The sequence below is a fragment of the Oryctolagus cuniculus genome, chromosome 1 (genome assembly GCF_964237555.1).
Source record: "Oryctolagus cuniculus chromosome 1, mOryCun1.1, whole genome shotgun sequence".
NCBI lineage: Eukaryota > Metazoa > Chordata > Mammalia > Lagomorpha > Leporidae > Oryctolagus > Oryctolagus cuniculus.
Genome location: NC_091432.1, coordinates 221,331,302 through 221,352,468, shown reverse-complemented (window position 1 = coordinate 221,352,468; position 21,167 = coordinate 221,331,302). Strand labels below are relative to the sequence as shown.

At 38.2% G+C, this 21,167-nt stretch overlaps 1 protein-coding gene across 1 annotated transcript in view; it reads right to left on the bottom strand.

Annotated features, from left to right (window-relative positions):
* Nucleotides 1-19,592: 19,592 nt before the first annotated feature.
* The window catches only part of LOC138846216 (cytochrome c-like), an 82,340-nt gene continuing 80,765 nt past the window's right edge, over nucleotides 19,593-21,167 (bottom strand). Inside the window, exon 2 of the mRNA XM_070061408.1 lies at nucleotides 19,593-20,506. Coding sequence (XP_069917509.1) covers nucleotides 20,114-20,506 — 393 coding nt within the window. The 3' untranslated portion in view covers nucleotides 19,593-20,113. The remainder of the gene's footprint in view (nucleotides 20,507-21,167) is intronic.

The window sequence follows — 21,167 nt, the reverse complement described above, 5'->3', positions numbered from 1 at the left end:
GAAGTTTGTGATTCAGCAACAAATATACTAAAGTTCAATTCCAGGCTGGATAATTTTTATGGCTATGTGGCATTGTTCAATTCACTTACATCACCAAGTCTTCATTTTTGAACCACAAATGAGATAATCATAATTCACACTTGTGGAATTCATATAAATAAAGCGATGTGGCGGTAGGCAAATTATACATAATTCCAAACCTCACTTTTACAATCTTTAAAATGGAGATACAGTGGCCCCTGCTTATCTAGTTTCACTTTCAGCAATTTCAGTTGCTCACAGTTAACTGTGGTCTGTAAAACATTAAGTGGAAAATTCCAGAAGTGAAATGTGTACCTTTCTGAGTAGCGTGTTGAAAACTCATGCTGTCTCACCCTGTCCCTTCTGAGAGTGGAATCACCCTTCATTCGATGCATTTATACTACGTGAACAACCCACTGATTAGTCATGGGTAGTAGCTGCCCTGTTGACAAGATCAACTGTCCCAGTATCACAGTGCTTGTGCTCTAGTCACCCTTAAATAGCAACCCTAAGGCTACATCACAATACCTGCCACATTCATCTCACTTTATCCAACAACATAGGCGTTGTAGCACTGCACATCCTCACAAGAAGAGTGAGTACAGTATATTGAGACATTTTGAGAGTTCACATTCATATAGCCTTTATTGAGTATATTGTTCTAATTATTCTATTTTGTCTTGTATTACTCTCTTTCTGTGCCTAATTGATAACTAAGCTTTATAATGGATACACATGTATTCACATAGGAGAAAAATAGGATATACATGTTTTTACCCTGTCCAGGTTCAGGCATCTACTGGATGTCTTAAAACATATCTACTTCAGATAAAGGGAGATTAGTTAACTTACATAAATGCATAGTTCAGTACCTTGCTCTTCAATGTATCCCACAAATGATAGTGCAGTGCTCTGAATAAAATGGGGACAAAATGGGCATAATAAAATATACCTTGAAGGATTTGCATGGGAGCAAATGAGTTGGCATTTGTAAAACTTTCAGGAAAGTATGTAGAGAGTAGAAAGTGAAATGTAAATGAGAACGTAATTTAAAATGAGGCTATTACTGGCACTGTGCCCTAGATAGCTCTATCAAGATGTCTTGCAGGGACCTCAAAGCCCACGTCTATAACCAGGCTAGTGAGGGGGCCAATCATAGTGGACTGAGCGCAAGCTTTTGTAGACTCCTTCACCACACCTGTAAAAGTAGCCTAAAATTATGCCTGTAAAAACTTTGCTGTAAGGATAAACTTAGACTACTTACATAAAGATTTTAGAGAAATGCCTTCGGCAGAAGAGGTACTCAATAAAGTTGAGCCACCTGGAAAGTTGGTAGTGTTTCACTTCCACATAATCATCCAACACAGGATCTCTTTGAGTTTCCTCCTCTCACTGATTTAATTTTTTCACTAAATGTGGAGAAGAGGGCTTCAAAAATTGATGGAAAATATTCATTATCTTTCTTTGTTCCATTAATTTTTGAAACAACCTTATATTAATGCTATTTTTATTCATTTTCTGTACAGATCCTTGTCAACACATAAGGGCATATATCCCAATGAACAATCATAAATTGAAATTAATCCTATATTTATGTCCAAATAATCCCATCAAAAGTGGAAAATATTCTAAGTCAAAAATACATTTAACACATATAACCTACCAAGCACCATAACTTGGCCACACAGTATGCTGTAGAAAGTCATTTGTTTTCCCTCAAAATCATGTGGCTAACCTGGAACTGTGGCTTACTGCCAATGCCCCGTATCATAAAAGAATGCCCTACTGTATTTTACTATCTTGGGAAATGCAGAAAATTCAAAACTGGATGTATAGTATCTTGTGACTATGTATTACTTTTGTATTCTGCAAAATTGAAAAATCCTAAGTCCAATCATCATAAATCAGGGACAATCTGTGTATTTTTTTCTGATTTAAAAAATCTGTTCAGAAGGCAGAGAGACACACAGAAAGACAGATAGACAAGAAAGAGCATCCACCCGCTGGTTCACTCACCAAATGCCCAACATGATCTCAGTGGTATTGGAGCCAAAGTCAAGATCCACAAACACAATCCCAGTCTCCCACATGGGTGCTAGAGTAATAATTACTTGAGTTTTCATTTACTTTTTCCCAAGGTCTGCAATGGCAGAAAGCTAGAGATAGGAACCAAACTGGGATTCAGGAACAGGCACTCCAATATGGGATATGGTCATCACAACTGGCATCCCAACTACTTGGCCAAATGTCTCCTTGCACCCTATTCTGTGCTTGGTGTTTTAGCAAGTGTTCTTACTTACTAAGAGAGACTGCATCTGCTGGGAATAGTTGCTTCTTAAAGATAGCAAATGATGAACTCTAAAGCAATCTCATACACAAACTAATCAATCCAGATCTATAATTCAGAATCACCTCCTGTGTCTGGCTCTTATACACAAGGAGGCAACATTATTCTGCCTGAGTCATCACAAGGACAGGTAGTAGACAACTAGAGACAGTCTCTACACCTCAGGGCATGATGAAATGACTCAAATTAGTCAAATCATCCTATCTTCGCTTGATTTTTCTCACAGACACCAGAATAAAGGTCCATTTCATGCATGTCCCTAGCTTCTTCTGCTTCCTATGGTGCTTCTTCATGTGGCTTTGCATGGTGTGGCTTTCCCTATCCTCTTTACTCCTAGTAACAAGCTATCCTTCCAATGATCATCAGCATCTTACCTGTTGACCTTACTATACCAAAACAATACTAAAACCTAAATTTTTTTAACTTTTATTTAATGAATATAGATTTCCAAAGTACAGCTTATGGATTACATTGGCTCCCCCCCCATGACTTCCCTCCCACCCACAACCCTCCCCTTTCCCGCTCTCTCTCCCCTTCCATTCATATCAAGATTCATTTTCAATTTTCTTTATATACAGAAGATCAGCTAAAACCTAAATTTAAAAATGTTTTCACTAAGTGCTAGAAATTTTATATATAAAATAATTCTAATATATCAGTTTTTATATCTGTTGGCCTTGATATTAAATATTTCTCATGGCCTAGGCAAGTACAATTTATAGTTAATGAATGTCCCAGAGTTCAGGTTCACCTCTTCCAATGTCTCAATTTTCACTTCTTCCAGTTATTCACTCATCAAAGCCATAATCCTAAAATACAAATAGGATCAAATCAGACCCATAATCCTAAAATACAAATAGACTTATCTCATGCCATGTTAATAATATTCTGAGACTGTTTATTTGCCTAGATTCCAAGCCTCCTGGTCTCCTCCCTACTCCCATACTCACATACAGACACACTCCAGCACATAAGAGTAGTATTGTGTTATTTCAGTACAAGTATAACTAAACCACACGACTAAGACACAGCGCCCAAGTACAAAGAATGACATAAATGAATAATAAGCAAATATTCTTTGTTCTCAAGGGGAGAGGACATCCTTTGATGCTGAAAATGAGACCCAAGAGAGAGCTACAAGAAGATCCTCTAAACTATGTTTCCTGAGATAAGAACACATTTGTTTTATAAAAGTCTTCTCAACAATTTTCTGACCAATTTCTGAAGAATTCCTGCTGGTGCTCTATAAATATGTTTCTTTTTCATAAGAATGAATGAGATTAACACATGTTATGCAACAACTTTAGCAATGACTTTACTCAAAAGTATCTCAGTTCTTTATGCCTCTTCCAAAAGACAGGTAATGGATGGAATACAAAAAAGAAATTGTATGCCACTTGGTTTTCAAATTGCATTTGATAACTTTGATGGAATTACTGATGCAGTATTACAGTAAGGTTAGACAAAGGTGATTATTTATCATCATGGGCTCATACTTTCCACCACAATAGAGTAAAATCAAACCCTGAGCACAGTATAGTAGACGTGACCAGAGGCATGGCAAGACTCTTGGTTTTTTATACCCTTCATGAAGAGCATGATCAGCTCAGGAACATAATCATACAGGCAATAGAAAAATTCCATCATTACCAGAGAGATGAAAGAAGTATTTGATAATGTTTATCATATACTACATGATATTATTTTTTTTAAAAAAAGGCAAGACTGATCGGTTTCAGGTTAAGCTAATTGTTATAGCAACCTCCAAATTTCAGTGACTTAACAAAACAAAACTTTATTTCCAGTTCATGAAATGCTCAATGAAGACATTTTATTAAAACTGTTCCCAGGAATGATTCATGTATCTAAACACTTTTATCGCATTATTCTGTGTAAGTTGATGTGTTTCTTCTAAGTTTCCTATGGAATGTGAAAAGAGCAGTGGAAGTGACCCAGATATGTAGCTATCTATACTGCATCATTTTGGACATGCATAATCACCTCTCTTACCCTGTTGGCTAGAACTAGCACAAAATCATATCAATAGCAAGCGCTCTCTACAACCTAAGCTTAAGCCTCCATTCCCTATTGCAAGCACACATACACACATACACACATACACACACATGAAAACATATATGCAAACACATGCACACATGCACACACACTCACACACCAGTGGCTGCTGGGTTTTGCTTCACAGCACAGATCATATACAATGGAAAGGGAACACAAAGTTTGTTTATTAGTGGCACCATGACCTTATTTCATTTAATTTATATTTCATGGTGATTAAAATATACTAATAAGAGTGAACAGAGAAGAAACTTGGTGTGTTTCCTTAATTGTAACAAAAATATATCGATATGAGACTTTAATAATAGGAGGAGCTGGGTTATATGAGAATTATTTGAAATACTTGACACTTTTTGGTTTGTAAATTTAAAACTATTCTAAAGTAAAAATTTATAAATAAAGAGTCCCTTGCTTAGCATATTTTAGAACCAAGTGTGATTCCATCCCACTATCCAATGTTTCTAAGTTTCACATTTTTTCATAAGTTAACACCTCTCAAGCCAGAGTATGTATTTTAATTGACAATACATTATGATTGGCAGACATTTTATTTCTTTTTTAGTAGCAATTAAATTAATAATACATTTTTATAATTAGTGGAATATCATATTCAATAAAGAACAGTTTGTGTAAGAAGCAAAAAATAAGCTCTGTTCAAGTAAGTTAAAGGAAATAAATGGTTAAACATAGAAAAACAGATTTGTTTCCTAAGGATTCTTTAGAAGACATTTACTAAACTAATGTGTATTTTGCATCTATAAAGAAGGAAGAGCACCCAGTGTTTTCTGAATTTTTTGACCCGTGCAACTCTCTTTTATCTTTAGATACACATTACCAGTCCAGTATCCATTAATGTGCCAAGGACCAACGTTCCTGTGGTGTATAGAACAGAAAATGCTGCTGTTAGAAACATTAAGCATATTCTCCTGGTCCCGGTGACCTAATTCCTGTCTATAGAGCTGGGTTCTTACATTAAGTACTGCCCTGTACACCTCAGTGCTTTTCTCCCAAATATCTCTAGTGCAAGGGGCAAGTGAGTGCACCCAACACTATAGGAGCTATCAAGATAAACACCCTAAGTGCCTACCTCTATTCAGCCCAAAATATCTATTATGCCTTCAGCGATTTTTAAAATTTATTTTGAATCTATCATCTCTGCATGATCTACATTTACCAACAGAAAGTAAACTCCATGAGGCAAAAGTTTTGTCCAAATTCATAACTCTTCAGTTTGCTAGTAAATATTGAGTTAGTCAATGAACCATATATCTGAATTTGTTTTTAATATGTATCTGGTATTTTAGAGTAGTTACCATGCCATATTTCCAAACTGAGTAATATGACTTTCTTATAAGATGTAGAGTGATTACTCTAGAACTTATATTTTTCCATCTTCTTATCTGGGGATACATGCAAACCAGTTTAAGCAATTCTCAAAAGCACAAACATGTAGCAAAGGGATCAGTATGCAAGTCTTTCTTGCAGGAAACATTGTTTCATTTCCTTGGGTTAGAAAAATCCTGGGGCCAGCACTGTGGCATGGAGGGTAAAAACTGCCATCTGCAGTGCCGGCATTCCATATGGGTGCTGGTTCCCAGCTGCTCCACTTTTTTTTTTTTTTTTAACATGCAGAGTTAGACAGTGAGAGAGAGAGAGAGAGAGAGACACAGAGAAAGGTCTTCCTTGTTTCCATTGGTTCACACTCCAAATGGCCTCTATGGCCGGTGCGCTGCAGCTGGTGCACTGTGCCAATCCGAAGCCAGGAGCCAGGTGCTTCCTCCTGGTCTCCCACGTGGGTGCAGTGCCCAAGCACTTGGGCCATCCTCCACTGCCTTCCTGAGCCACAGCAGAGCCAGCTGCTCCACTTCTGATCCAGCTCTTTACCATGGCCTGGGAAACCAGTAGAAGATGGCCCAAGTCTTAGGGCCCCTACACTCACGTGAGAGACCCGGAAGAAACTCCTGGCTCCTGGCTTCAGATCAGCCCAGCTCCAGCCATTGCAGTCATCTGGGGAGTGAACCAGCAGATGGAAGACCTTTCTCTCTCTCTCTCTCTCTCTCTCTCCCCCCCTCTCTCTCTTCTCTCATTCTCTATCTCTGCCTCTGCCTCTCTTTTTCTCTGTCTTTCAAATACATAAATATATCTCTAAAATAGAAAAAAGGGAAAATCGTTATTGTCATCATCAGTTGTGAAACTGAGAAACAGTAGATGCATCATGGCCAGGATGTTTTTCCCTACTTGTTCTCTCTCCCTACATTGCTTCCAAGCTCCACAGTGAATCCCTGCTTCTCCAGTTAGACCCTGAAAAACACTGTGAGTGATGTAGAGAAGGCTATTTTTAAAATGTTTCATCATTCTATTTACTTCTTGGCATCATCATTTCCTACTGTGTGACTTATTTTTAGTATTACTGAATTTCCTTAACTATACAATGAAAACAACTTACACAATAGCCTAGTTAATATTATTTGAGGGTTAAATGAGTGCATATATTTGGATAAAAATGTAAATATTACAGTTTTATGAAGGTGTTGACTATCATCTGTTCATTCACTCATTCATTCACCAAATATGTACAGTGTACTTGACATATGCAGGTACCATTGTAGAGTCTAAGGAGACAACAATGAACAAAACACACTCCTGTTTGCATGGAGTTTGTGTTTTAATGAAAAAGTCAGTAACAATTATATGTAAGTACATGATACAATACACAAAGACAATAGAGTCCATGAGCGAAAATTGAAGAGAGTAAGAAGGATAAAGAATCATAGATGGCATGGAAGTTTTTTTTTTTAAGATTTATTTGTTTGAAAGGCAGAGTTATAGAAACAGAAGGAGAGACAAATCTTCCATCTTCCAGTTCACTCCCCAAATGGCCACAATGGCCAGGGCTGGGCCAGGCTGAAGCCGGGAGAAGGAGCTTCATTTTGGTCTCACACATGGATGCAGGAGCCTAAGCACTTTGACCATCTCCCACTGCTTTCCCAGGCAGATTAGCAGGAAGCTGGATCAGAAGTGAAGCATCTGGGACACAAACCTGCACTCAAATGGGATGCCACCATGACAGGCTGAAGTGTAAACCACTATACCACAACATTGGCCCTAATTACTGAAGCTTTAAAAGGGGGTAATTGGTATGGTCCTCGTGAGAAAGTGACATTCTGAGCAAATTCTTAAATAAGTTGCTAGCTAGGCAGATAGCTGGGGAATAACATTCCAGTTAGTAGTGGTTTTTATCCTCAACTGGAGGCAATATCGTCCCCTGAGAAAATTTGCCAATGTCTGAAGACATTTTTGGTTGTCATACCTTGAGGGTATGGACTTTTGCTACTGGAATCAACAGAATATAAGCCAGGGATGCTATCAATCATCCCTCAATGCACAGGGCATCGGAAAGACTCCCAAATCAAAATATCTGTAAAGCCACAATTGAGAAATACTGAGTTAGAGGGAAAGCCTATGCCAAGATACAGAGAGAGGAAAGTGCCAGAACCAAGAAGGACAAGAAAGAAGCTGGCAGAGAGAGGTGCAGATGGCCAGATAGATCACTTAGTGCATTAAGCCATTAGAAAAACTTTGTATCTGGGCCAGCGCCGCGGCTCAATAGGCTAATCCTCCACCTTGCGGTGCCGGCACACCAGGTTCTAGTCCCGGTCGGGGCACCGGATTCTGTCCCGGTTGCCCCCCTTCCAGGCCAGCTCTCTGCTGTGGCCAGGGAGTGCAGTGGAGGATGGCTCAAGTGCTTGGGCCCTGTACCCCATGGGAGACCAGGAGAAGTACCTGGCTCCTGCCATCGGATCAGCGCGGTGCACCGGCCGCAGCGCGTCGGCCGTGGCGGCCATTGGAGGGTGAACCAATGGCAAGAGGAAGACCTTTCTCTCTGTCTCTCTCTCTCACTGTCCACTCTGCCTGTCCAAAAAAAAAAAAAAAAAAAAAAAAACCAGCTTTGTATCTGAACACTGTTTTATACTTGCCCACATTCCCTAGGTGAGTATTGTCAATCCCTCCTCAGTATAATCCCAACAACCACCTATCATACTCAAGAATGATTGATTTCCACAACTAGGCTTCTGGCTCCTTGGTGATAGCAGCCAAAGCTGATCAACCTTGGAGTTGGCGCCGTGGCTCACTTGCTTAATCCTCCACCTGGGGCACCGGCATCCTATATGGGTGCTGGGTTCTAGTCTCGGTTGCTCCTCTTCCAGTCCAGCTCTCTGCTGTGGCCCGGGAAGGCAGTGGAGAATGGCCCAAGTGCTCCGGCCCTGCACCGGTGTGGGAGACCAGGAAAAGCACCTGGCTCCTGGCTTCAGATCGGCGCAGCGCACCGGCCATAGCAGCCGGTGAACCAATGGAAGGAAGACCTTTCTCTCTGTCTCTCTCTCGCGCTGTCTAACTCTGCCTGTCTAATAAAAAAAAAAAAAAAAGCTGATCCACCTTGGCATATCCAATGTATATCCCCGTGTCTAACACCTTGGAAAAATTTAATGGATGTTAGGTATATCAATGGGTATGATAGTAATTTTGGATAGTAATAGAAATTGTTTTGGATCTCATATATAAACTTATAAGATAGAAGAGAGGACAGATTATGTATGTTAAATTCATACTTCTAGTTCTAATGTGTCTTTGTTACTAGTACACAATAAGTGCTCAATAAACATTGATTGAATAGAAGAATGAAGGAATGAATAGTTTATATGTAGTCAGTCCTTCTCTTGATTGCTGGTCAGTTTAATTTCTCCTCTTTTTAGACACTATACCACTCCCTCCACCAAAAAAGGAAGGAAAAATGTAAAAATAGTATTTACTCTTTTTCTCTATAAGACACATATGGCAAAATAGTCTGAGCTGGTGTTTGATGAGATCCTGTGCTAGACTTGCAAGTCAAATCATAATGTGTCATTTTGGACAGCATATGCTTCTGTAACCCAGACTTCTGTGAGGCTATCTTTGAAAGGAAGATGGTAGGAACATGAGAAAATTATATTTGTCAAGTAATTTGTTCACGCTACAAGTGATTCTTCTTCACAAGATAGAATCTAGGAATCTTCAAGAGATCAGACTGGAAAATGATGGACAAATACACACATAGGGAAAAATGCATAGAACACTGAAATGTATCCAGTGAGCAATTTCTTTGAAATTTGAGAGATAAAATTCAATCCCTATGAAGTCCAAAGGATGATGTAATTTTCAAAGCAACATCGATTATGAAACAATCATATTTCACAGGTCACTAGCTTTATCCCTAGCTATTGTGAAGCCATGTGAGAGTCCTTTTATGAGTTATTCCTTTCACTGCAGAAATTGTGCTACTTCCAAACCCTGATCATTATGTGTTCTTTCCTATCTCCATAGACCCTTGGTCTCAGCCTTTCTTTTTCTTTTAAAGTCCTGGCATTATATTTTTACAGACTTACATATGTATTGTTAGTTATTCCCTGCGTGAGTTGGTACTATTAATAGGTAGAGACAAGATGAACCCTCAAATCTGAAAGAGCATGACTCAAACAGGTTTCCTTGGTAGATTGACCATCAGGGAGAGAGGCGTAAAAACTAAATGTAAACCAGAAATAAACAAGAAAACTAGAATAAAAGTAAATAAAAGAACAGTATTCAATTATTTTATAATTTATGCTTATGCAAGTATTTCACTCTTTTCTTGATTTGAATGAAAATCGGGGAGAAACAAAAGGGAAAACCCCCCCTACTGCCCTGAGGCACCAGTGGAGAGGATGCTGCAGAGGGAAAGAAAGTGAATAAGCAATTGGATGTGACACTGTGGAAAGGGATGATCACAGGGTAACATAAAAATACGTTTTGAATACTAAACACAAACATGGTTCTATCTTAACTCTAAACTTTATTCAGATCAAAGGAATCACACCTTTTTCAGCTAGTTCCTGAGTCTTCTCTGGTTATTTGTTAACCATACCCTAAACCCAGTATCACTTATTCACACATATCAGGTCAAATGATCTTGCTTTTTATTAGAAATACTACCCTGGCTCATATCCTTCTCAAATCAGGAATGCTCTTAGGATAGTACCTATGCATTTAATGTATATGCAGTTTACATTACATCATACTCTGAAGTCAAATAAAAATAAACTGGAAAACATGGAAGGAAGGAGAGAGGCAGGGAGGAAGTAAGGAAGGAAGGATGGAAGGAAAGAAGAAAGGAAATTAATTAGTAAACTTGATAGCTAAACACATTTTAAAAGGTGAGCACTGGGGAAAAAAAACCTAATACAATTGCACCCCCTACAAAAATAAAATTATATGATCTTCAATAAAACATATGTGGAATCTAAAAAAATGCAAATAAAAGTAAAAAAAGGCTTCATTCTCTAATAACTTAAGTGAATGATATCTCCATTTCCTTCTAAGTTGTTCTTGGATTCCATAGTCTGGGATACACAATGAAACCTGTAGGCCTAGTTTTTTATAGACTCTCAACAGGCATTTGATTCATTTCTACCAATAGGCCTTTGCTTCCAACTCCTTTCTGGTCCAACTGGAAAATACATGTTAGGGAACTGACCATTTTAAAATTTCTTCTACTCTTAGAAAATGGTTTCCATGGAGGTAGCTCATTCCTATCTAAATTCCTCACCTTCAAATGTGCTGAAAAGTGAGTTTGAAATTAGACCCTGAGCCATATGGCAAAGCTGAATGGTAACATATGGTTGCAGATTGCTCAATGCTTATCTACAGCATCTTTAAGCTCGCCTTCCATCTTTCTTTACCCAGGAGGCAGTGGTAAGGTTGGAGCTCTGTATCCTAGACTGCTCTGTCCTTCATGTGGGAAAATGAGATTTGTAATTCAGCATCCATGATAAGCTTATTTTAGTTTTTTCGTCATGGTGTGAAAAAGGTGCAGAGAAATATCTAAATTTCCCCTTGAGATCAATTGGACATAAACTGATAGAGGATTCAGTCTGTGAATTTGAGTGGACTATCCAACAAAAATGTGACTTTGGCTATCTTGACCAGGTTTCACTTGCATATTCAGGTTTGCTCACAAAAATTGCATGTGGGAACAAATTCTCCATGCAAACAGGAATCTACTACTGCACAATTAATATGAGGAGTCTTCTAAAATTTCCTAAAAAATATGTGTCATAATAAAACTGCATGGATTCAAAAAGCATTGCACTAGAATAAACTTACATTTTAATTCCAGTTTTCCATGACAAGGGGAGAGAAGGATTCTATAGACAAAATATGAAAACTATCTTTTATTAACATGAAGGAATGTCTGAAGAGAAGGATATACAAAGGGAAACTGAATCAAAGAGAAAGAAAAATTAGATTTTCAGGACTGATATCTGAACATCCTGGTCCACATCCTTCTCTGCTCCACCACCAGTATCATCGTTACAGCAAGGATGAAGAGTACTGCTGTAATCGAGTCAAAATCTGGAAAGCTTGATTTGGTCAGTTGGTGGTCTGGCCATGTTCTACCATGAGTTTTTTTTTTTTTTTTTTTTTTTTTTTTTTTTGACAGGCAGAGTGGACAGTGAGAGAGAGAGACAGAGAGAAAAGTCTTCCTTTGCGGTTGGTTCACCCTCCAATGGCCGCCACGGCTGGCGCGCTGTGGCCGGCGCACCGCACTGATCCTAAGCCAGGAGCCAGGTGCTTCCTCCTGGTCTCCCATGGGGTGCAGGGCCCAAGCACTTGGACCATCCTCCACTGCACTCCCTGGCCACAGTAGAGAGCTGGCCTGGAAGAGGGGCAACTGGGACAGAATCCGGCGCCCCAACTGGGACTAGAACCTGGTGTGCCGGCGCCACTAGGCGGAGGATTAGCCTATTGAGCCGCACCATGGCTTTTTTTATGGGACCAAACTGCCTATCAGGGAAGCTCCTATTTTCATGAGCCTGGAGAAATCACTTGTAAAAACCAAAATGGATAAACACATGAAATTTTTCATACAACTAAATCTAGTAGAAGTAGGAATAAGCTGTATTAGAGAATTTGTCATTATTTTAACCAAAATACCTGAGCAATGCCACTTATGAAAGAAAAACATATTTTAGCTCATGGTTTGGAGGTATATAGTGCAAGATCAGGAGTGGAGGCTAGCAATGGTGGAAGGTGTGCAGAAGAATGATTTGGCGAATCAGAAAGCAGAGATAGGGAACACTGTTAACATAAAAGAGGCTCCACCTCAGCAGCTTAATCTAATCTAATCAATTCCCAAAACCTCACCTTGTCTATCAACATAATACTCTGAGGATCAAGTCCTTAACACATGATACTTTGGGGGATACATAAGTACTAAGCAAATTGTAACACAAGTCCGACTTTATTATTCCAACTGTATCATTACAGTATGCAAGAGTAATTTAAAAAGTTCTTGTAACACAGAATTAAAAAGATAAAGTTATCTGGTACAAAAAGTTTTGAAACCCATGCATAATTCTTTATAGTTTATCATAGCCACAAACTTTGTGAAGAATCCTTGAACTAACAAATAATGAGGAAATCTTTTAATTTAGAAAATGGGAGACCCATCTCAAAATATTCTGGTAGAGAAAAACATGAGAGAAAAGGGGGCTTAAGAACTTTGAAAGATAACAAATCAGTGTGATTCGTATCATCGTAACCATTGCTATCATATTTGAGGTACAGTGTGTATGCCAGAGAGTCATTTTGATAGCCATCAGTCACAGTGCTATTCAGATTTACACCACAAATCTAAAGTGTATGTACAATTCAATGGTTTTTATTATACATAACAAAGCATTCAATCATCACATCACCACAGTCAATTTTAATACACTTCTGTATCCACAAAAGGAAGTTCAGACCCTTTAGTTTCACTGGTCTACTTCTTCTCCATTGTCACAGCCCCAATGGTTCCTCCAAAATTTACATAGAAATAATTTGCCAATTTTTCACACTATTTGTTGAACTCTACTTAACATAGAGTTAATCATATTGTGTAAAGTAACTGAAAATAGATCTCAGTAAAAAGAGTAGGACTATGAGAGGGAGGAGGAAGAGGGTTGGGAGAGTGGATGGGAGGGCAAGTACTGTGGGAAGAATCACCATGTTACTAAAGTTGATGAAGCTTGTATTTCTTTTTCTTTCTTTCTTTCTTTCTTTCTTTCTTTCTTTCTTTCTTTCTTTCTTTCTTTTTTTTTTACAGGCAGAGTGGACAGTGAGAGAGAGAGACAGAGAGAAAGGTCTTCCTTTGCCATTGGTTCACCCTCCAATGGCCGCTGCGGCTGGCGCGCTGCAGCCAGCGCACCGCACTGATCCGAAGGCTGGAGCCAAGTGCTTCCTCCTGGTCTCCCATGGGGTGCAGGACCCAAGCACTTGGGCCATCCTCCACTGCACTCCCGGGTCACAGCAGAGAGCTGGCCTGGAAGAGGGGCAACCGGGACAGAATCCGGCACCCCGACCGGGACTAGAACCCGGTGTGCCGGGGCTGCTAGGCAGAGGATTAGCCTATTGAGCCGCGGTGCCAGCCTGAAGCTTGTATTTCTTAAATGAAAGGTTTCTGGGGAAAAAAAAAAAAGAAATCACTTGCCACTGTGATAGTAACAAGAGATGCAAGAGACGGGGCCTCTGAGTGTCGATTAGATCATGAGGACCCCAGCGTCATGAATTCATTACTACCATCATCAAGAGAGTAAAATATTATTATGGCAGTGGCTGAGTAACCAATTACCCAGTCTGTAAAATTCTCTTCTGGCAGCAGAAAACAAAGACACTAAACAACCACGAATCCACTTTCTACCTTTATTTTGGTCTGAGAAAGAAAAAAGAAACAGAAAGAAAGAAAAAAAAAAGAAAGAATGTAATAAAAAAATAAGAGAGCTGTTCTTCAGCAGTCTAAACAAGGGCTGTTCTTTGTTATCGCTTCTCCAAGGTGATTTTGTATTTTCCCCTTCCTCTTTTCTCTTTCTTCCTCCCCCTTCTTTCCTTTTTAAAACTTAATTGTCTTTAAAGAAGAACCCAGGGATGATGCATCTTTTGTGAGCTCTTAGACATAACTATGACTCATGTTCTGTTGCTGTTGCTTTTGGCATTTTATCTAAGAATGCAGTGTCCTAATCTGAGATAATAAGTATTGATCACTAGTTTTTCTGATAAACTTTTACAGTTTTCATTCTTATATTTAGGTGTTTTATCCATTTTCAGTTTATTTTTGTATATTATATGACCTGAGGATTCATTGTTTTGAATGTGACTGTTCATTTTTTCCAGCATTCTTTGTTTAAAAGGTCTTATTTTCCCAATTGAATCATCTTTACATCCTTCCTAAAAATCAGTTGAACAAAAACACATGGACTTATCTCTTAACTCTCCATTTTTTATACATTATTTATACATATATTTGTATGTACATATGTATGAGAGGCAGAGAGAGAGAATACCACACTGTCTTCATTACTATTGCTTTGCAGTATGTTTTGAAATTGAAAAATAACCAGTTCTCCAATTTTACTGCTATTTTCCATATTTTTTAAATCTTCAGGATCTCTTTAAATACCATGTGAATTATTGAATCAGTTTGTCAGTTTTTGCAAAGAAGTCTGCTAGGATTTTGGTAGGGATTGCATTGAATTTGTAGTTCAATTTGGAGACTATTCTTGTCTCAATAATTTTCTATCTTCTAATTAAGGAATGTGAAAAATTTCCAATTTATTAAATGTTATTTTATTTCTTTCAACAATGTTTTCCAATTTTCACAATATAAAATTTGTAGCTATTAAATTTACTTCTTCTTTTTTCTAAATATTCCAAACTCTACATTGCAAGCTTTTAGAAATATAATTGATTTTTGTGTGTTGATCTCAAATCCTGCAATCTTGGTGAACTCATTTTCTAATTTTATTAATTTTTAGTGGATTTCTTATATACAAGACTCAATCCACTGTAAAGGGAAAGCTTGTGTGCCTCCTTTTCAATATGGGTGCCTTTCTTTTTCTTAATTTATTCAGTTAATCTGCTTGTATAAAGTTAAATAAAAGTGGTGGGAGCATACATTTTTGTTTTGCTCCTGCTCTTTGAAAGAACCATCCAGTCTTTCACTAAGGATGTTGCTGTCTCTGAGTTTTTCATGGATGCTCTTTATCAGTTCTGAGAATAATGAAGAAGTAGCTATTGTTTTTATTATGTTGACATTATCTTTCAATATTTATGGTTCTTTTGAATTGTTCCTGTGTATTAATATTATCATATAGAGTCATTTCCTGAATCAAGTACCATTTTCCTTCCATTTCCTTTGTACTGTTATTGTCAAATATGTTAAATTTCTGTATGTTATAGGCTGAACAATGCATTATAGACAATTTACTTATAAAAATCTTTCCTAAGTCAATCAGGAACAAAAAAAGAAGAGAGTTGTGCATTTATACTGGTTTTTGCATTTACATAAATAACTTTACTGGTGCTCTTCTGTGGATAAAAATTACTTTCTAGACTGGCAAAAAAAAAAAAAAAACACCTAAATGAAAGATCTCTGTGAGTGAGATCCCAGTGGAAAGAACGGGTCTTCAAAGAAGGAGGTACCTTTCTCTGAAGGGAGGAGAGAACCTCCACTTTGACTATGACCTTGTCTAAACAAGATAAGAGTCGGAGAACTCAAGGGGCTTCCATAGCCTTGGAAACTCATGACTGGTGCATAGGGAGATTACTGATGCCATAAACAGGAGTGTCAATTTGTAAAGTCAACAACAGGAGTCACTGTGCACTTACTCCTCATGTAGGATCTCTGTCCTTAATGTATTGTACATTGAGGCTTAATGCTATAACGAGTACTCAAACAGTATATTTCACTTTGTGTTTCTATGGGGGTGCAAACTGTTGAAATCTTTACTTAATGTATACTAAACTGATCTTCTGTTAAAAAAAAAAAAGAAAAAAAAAAGAAATTATCAATTCCCAACTTGACTCTCACTGGGATTAAACATGACAATAGGTCTGATCTGATTTCATTATCATTTAAAAAATCATCTATTATTTTTCACTTTATGTTTCTGTGTGGGAGCAAACTGTTGAAATCTTTACTTAATGTATGCTAAACTGATCTTCTGTATATAAAGAGAATCAAAAATGAATCCTCATGTGAATGGAAGGGGAGAGGGAATGGGAAAGGGGAGGGTTGTGGGTGGGAGGGACGGTATGGGGGGGAAGCCATTGTAATCCATAAGCCGTACTTTGGAAATTTATATTCATTAAATAAAAGTTTAAAAAAAAATTACTTTCGGCCGGCGCCGTGGCTCAATAGGCTAATCCTCCACCTTGCGGCGCCGGCACACCGGGTTCTAGTCCCGGTTGGGGCGCCGGATTCTGTCCCGGTTGCCCCTCTTCCAGGCCAGCTCTCTGCTGTGGCCAGGGAGTGCAGTGGAGGATGGCCCAGGTGCTTGGGCCCTGCACCCCATGGGAGACCAGGAGAAGCACCTGGATCCTGGCTCCTGCCATCGGATCAGCGCGGTGCGCCAGCTGCAGCGGCGGCCATTGGAGGGTGAACCAACGGCAAAAGGAAGACCTTTCTCTCTCTGTCTCTCTATCTCACTGTCCACTCTGCCTGTCAAAAATAAAAAAAAAAAATTACTTTCTAGAGTCACTTGTTTTTAGTATAAATAATTGCCTTTAGCATTTTTTAAAAGCAGGTTGTCTAACAACAAATTATTTGCTTTTGTTTATGTGAGAATATCTTTATTTTAATTTCAGTTTTGAAAAACAGCCTTGTTGGATACAAAATTCCTGATCAACAGAGATTTTTCTTTGTTTTCGTTTGGGTTTTATTTGAGTATTTTGAATACAATTGTCCCCTTATCTGTGGACTATTCATCCCAAGACCTCGCATGGATGCCCAAAACAATGTATGGTATCAACCTCTCTATATATAATGCTTTCTTTCATATATACAAACATTTGTGTCCTCCATCCATAATTGCAATACCTTCCCCATTTCAATTAAGCACTTATCATGTTCTTTGGCTATAATTTTTGCAGTTTTCAATGCACCAGCAAAATTCAAATGAATTTTTCCCCAAAATTCACATTTTTTCTTCTTTCTTTATAATTTCAAGGATATAAGAATTATTATAATCATAGGTCTTAGTAACCTCAGTATATGATTTGTTCTTTCCATATTAAGTTGTGAACTTCCACCATTTCCATTAAAGGAAGTTCTTTCCATATGCAAACTGCCAGTATTCTGGCATTTTGGAGTCATTATTTAGTTAAATAAGTGTGACTTAAACACGTGTATTGTGAAACTGAGACAGCTGATCTGATAACCAAGATGTGTATTTAGTGACTAACAACAGATGAATAGTGTATTCAGGAAGGATATGCTAGGCAAAGCAATGATTCACTTCATAGAAAAAATGAAATGGGACATTGTGAAATCTCTTCATATTACTCAGAATTGTGTGCAATTAAAAATTTATGAATTACTTATTTCAGGGATTGTTTTCCATTTAATATTTTTTAGACCATGGTTGAGCAAAACCAATGCTGGGCAGGAGTTACTATAAGCATCCCAATGTTTTCTGGTCTCCATTGTTTCTGATAAAAAGTAGATTGCTAAGCTCATGGAACTGAAATTTCAATTTTATTCTTGGTACTTTTAAGATGCTGTTCTTGTCCTTCACTTTCAACATTTTTGCTATGATATATCTATGAAGAGCTTTACATTTATTCTACTTGGCATTCATTGAGCTTTCTGAATTTTTTCACAAAAAAAGTGGAGAAATTTTCAGGTATTATTTCTATATACTTTCTGTTACTTTCTCTCTCTCCCCTTCTTCTCATTCTCCCATCATACAAATGTTGATGTGCTTCATAACATCCTACACACCTGAAAGTATCTCCATTTTTCTTCTTTTCTTCTGTGCACTTTGGAATACATCCTCTCAATTGATTTCTCTTCTAGTTCCCCTGTGTTTTATCCCTGCTCATTCAAATGCATTGCTGTTTCCTTGCAGTGAATACTTCATTTCAGGCCAACTTTTCAACTACAAAATTCACGTTTGCTTCATTTTAATAATATCTCACTTTTTGATATCTTTTTTATGTGCTATGATCTTGTCATTGTGTCCCTTTTCTGTTTTCATGGCTTCTCTTGATTCTCTTGGTATGTTTATAATGGCTCCTTTCATACTTTGTTAAATCCAACACTCTCACAAGCAGCTTCTATTGCTTTTATTTCCACAGTGTACGAGTAATACTTTCTGATTTCTTTGCTTACCTCATAGATTTTTGCTATTGCTGGAAACAGGATACACATTTTAAATAACACATTGTAACCACTCTGAATCCGGTCCCCTCCCCTGGGGCTTACTTGTTATTTGCTGTCCTCTTCTTTAGTGAATGGCTGGATTTTATATAAAAGTCTCGTCTCCCACTACCACCTGAAGTTTCTGTTGCTATTTCGTAGCAGGTACAGCCTTGAGTATGACACCATTTCATTCTGCGAGGACAGTCATTCTGGCAGGATTTATTCTCAGCATCTTCCTACTGCATATAACTGCTATGCTCCATTTTACTGTTGTGTTCAAAAATCCCCTGAGATGTAAATTCCTCCATAGGCTTATACAATCCAATTCAGGGTCTTTTAAAGGGATAGTTGCTTAGTTCATTTTTTGAAATTTGTGCTGACCACTGAAATACTCCTCTTGGCTGACTCCTTCTTTGCCTCAGAAAACTAGCTTATCTTCAATTTAGCCTATATCTAAAAAGAAATTATCAATGTACTCTCAAATTTCATCACCAAAACATTCACTTGTTTTGAGAGAAATTTTAGACATGAATTTCATACTATTTTGCAAGTCAAGATTGCTCTTTCGGGGAATGATTAGGCACTATGCTTTTTTTTTTTTTTATGATCTGTAATTCTGTTTTTAATTCTCTTAAGTCTTGTGATCACATATTTTAGAGGTTTTGTGCTGATGGTATCTCCTCTACCTTAGTCCTTCCATTGAGTTGGCAAAAGCACCATTACTAAACACAAATATACAGTAGTTCCTCAGTTTTATGTGTTTCCAAATGGCTGCTTATAGACAATCCTGAATTTTAACTTAGTCTAAGGTAGTAAAGAATTCAACAGGAAGTGTAACTTGTTACTCCACCTGGTCATGCTGACGTTCAAAGCACCTGACCTTACAGATCATCTATGAAATGTGAGAAGTGTTAAATATTCTTTATTTGATATGCATAAACCACACTAAAATGCCTTTCAGTAAGTAAAAGGCAGAAGTTTAGATACAGGAAATTCTAATGAGATTGCCACAGCTAAGACCAAAAATACGAAGTAGACATTTCCAAATGTCTTCAGCTCTTGCCTTAGGCAGGTAAAGAACAAGTGAATCTTGTTCAGTTCTGAGACAGTGAGGCAATTTCCCCAGCATTTAAATCTAAATCCAATCTCCCAACAGGTTTCGGGATGGCATTGACAAGTTTTGTTAGGTAAGTCCAATCATATCCTTAGAAGGGGAAAACAGTGAGGGCATTCACTGAACTGGAATTACTACCAAAATTTCCTATTTAACCACACAAGGCAATATTAGACTATTAGACAAAAATATTCTGTCAGCCATTCATGATCTGAATTCTGGTGTATGAGAATTAAATTATGGTGCACATAAAAAAAGTCACAGGACATTGCTGTTTTGTAATAAATAAGGCAGTGGTCAGCTATTACTCATTCGTAGCTTTTTTGAGATAAGCTATCAAGTCTGCCCTTTCATTCTTCTTCTTAATGCCAGCGAAGATCATTTTGGTTCCAGGGATGTATTTTTTGGGATTCTCCAAATACTCCATCAGAGTGTCCTCTCCCCAGGTGATGCCTTTGTTCTTGTTGGCGTCTGTGCAGGAGAATCCAACGGCCTGACCTGTCTTCCGCCCGAACAGACCATGGAGATTTGGTCCAGTCTTGTGCTTGCCTCCCTTTTCCACAGTGTGGCACTGGTCACATTTCTGAACAAAAATCTTCTTGCCTTTCTCAACATCACCTATTTTTAACTCTCTCGCTAGTAGCTCACGCCCCAAAGGACCGCACTGGGAAGCTGGACGTCCCGCTCTCTCTAGGCACTATGCTTTTAAGGCATGTGACTTTCCTCAGAAAAAAATTCTGAGCCAGTACCCTTTTCAGTTCTTCCTGGTTTGCCTCTCCCAGCATGGAACCAATGCCTTACCAACTGGAATAAGGGTGATTGGGATTCCATATTCTTAGTAGTGAACATGTAATATAGAGCCACTATCTCATTAGTAGGACTCAAGAGGGGGGGAAAAAAAAACACCTGATCTCTTCGGTAAACCCAAGCAGAACTTAGTTTCACAACAGGTAGTGGCAGCATCATGAGAAAAGCTGACATCTCTTCCCTCTAGGCAAGACAGTTCCTCATCTACAAATTGGGGGTGCACAGGCAGGGAAGATGGAAGCTTCTACTCTTGAAACCATCAGTTCAGAGTCTCCCTTCTGTCTCCCTGGGAATGGGGAGTGAGGGTGTAATATGGGGTCCATATCACATAGGTTAGCATTAATGCCTCAAACTTGAATGAAATTTCCTGAATAAATAGGTGTTGATTTGCTCTGTGTACTCTGGATCATTTCCAGAGACACTGAATACTTGTGTGGTGTGTGCGTATTAATAACTTTCATCAGTATCTATGAGCAACGTGTTCATAGAACTCCTCATATTGCCACATCAACAGTGGGGTTCAAACACAGATAATTTTTACAGCAAAGTTC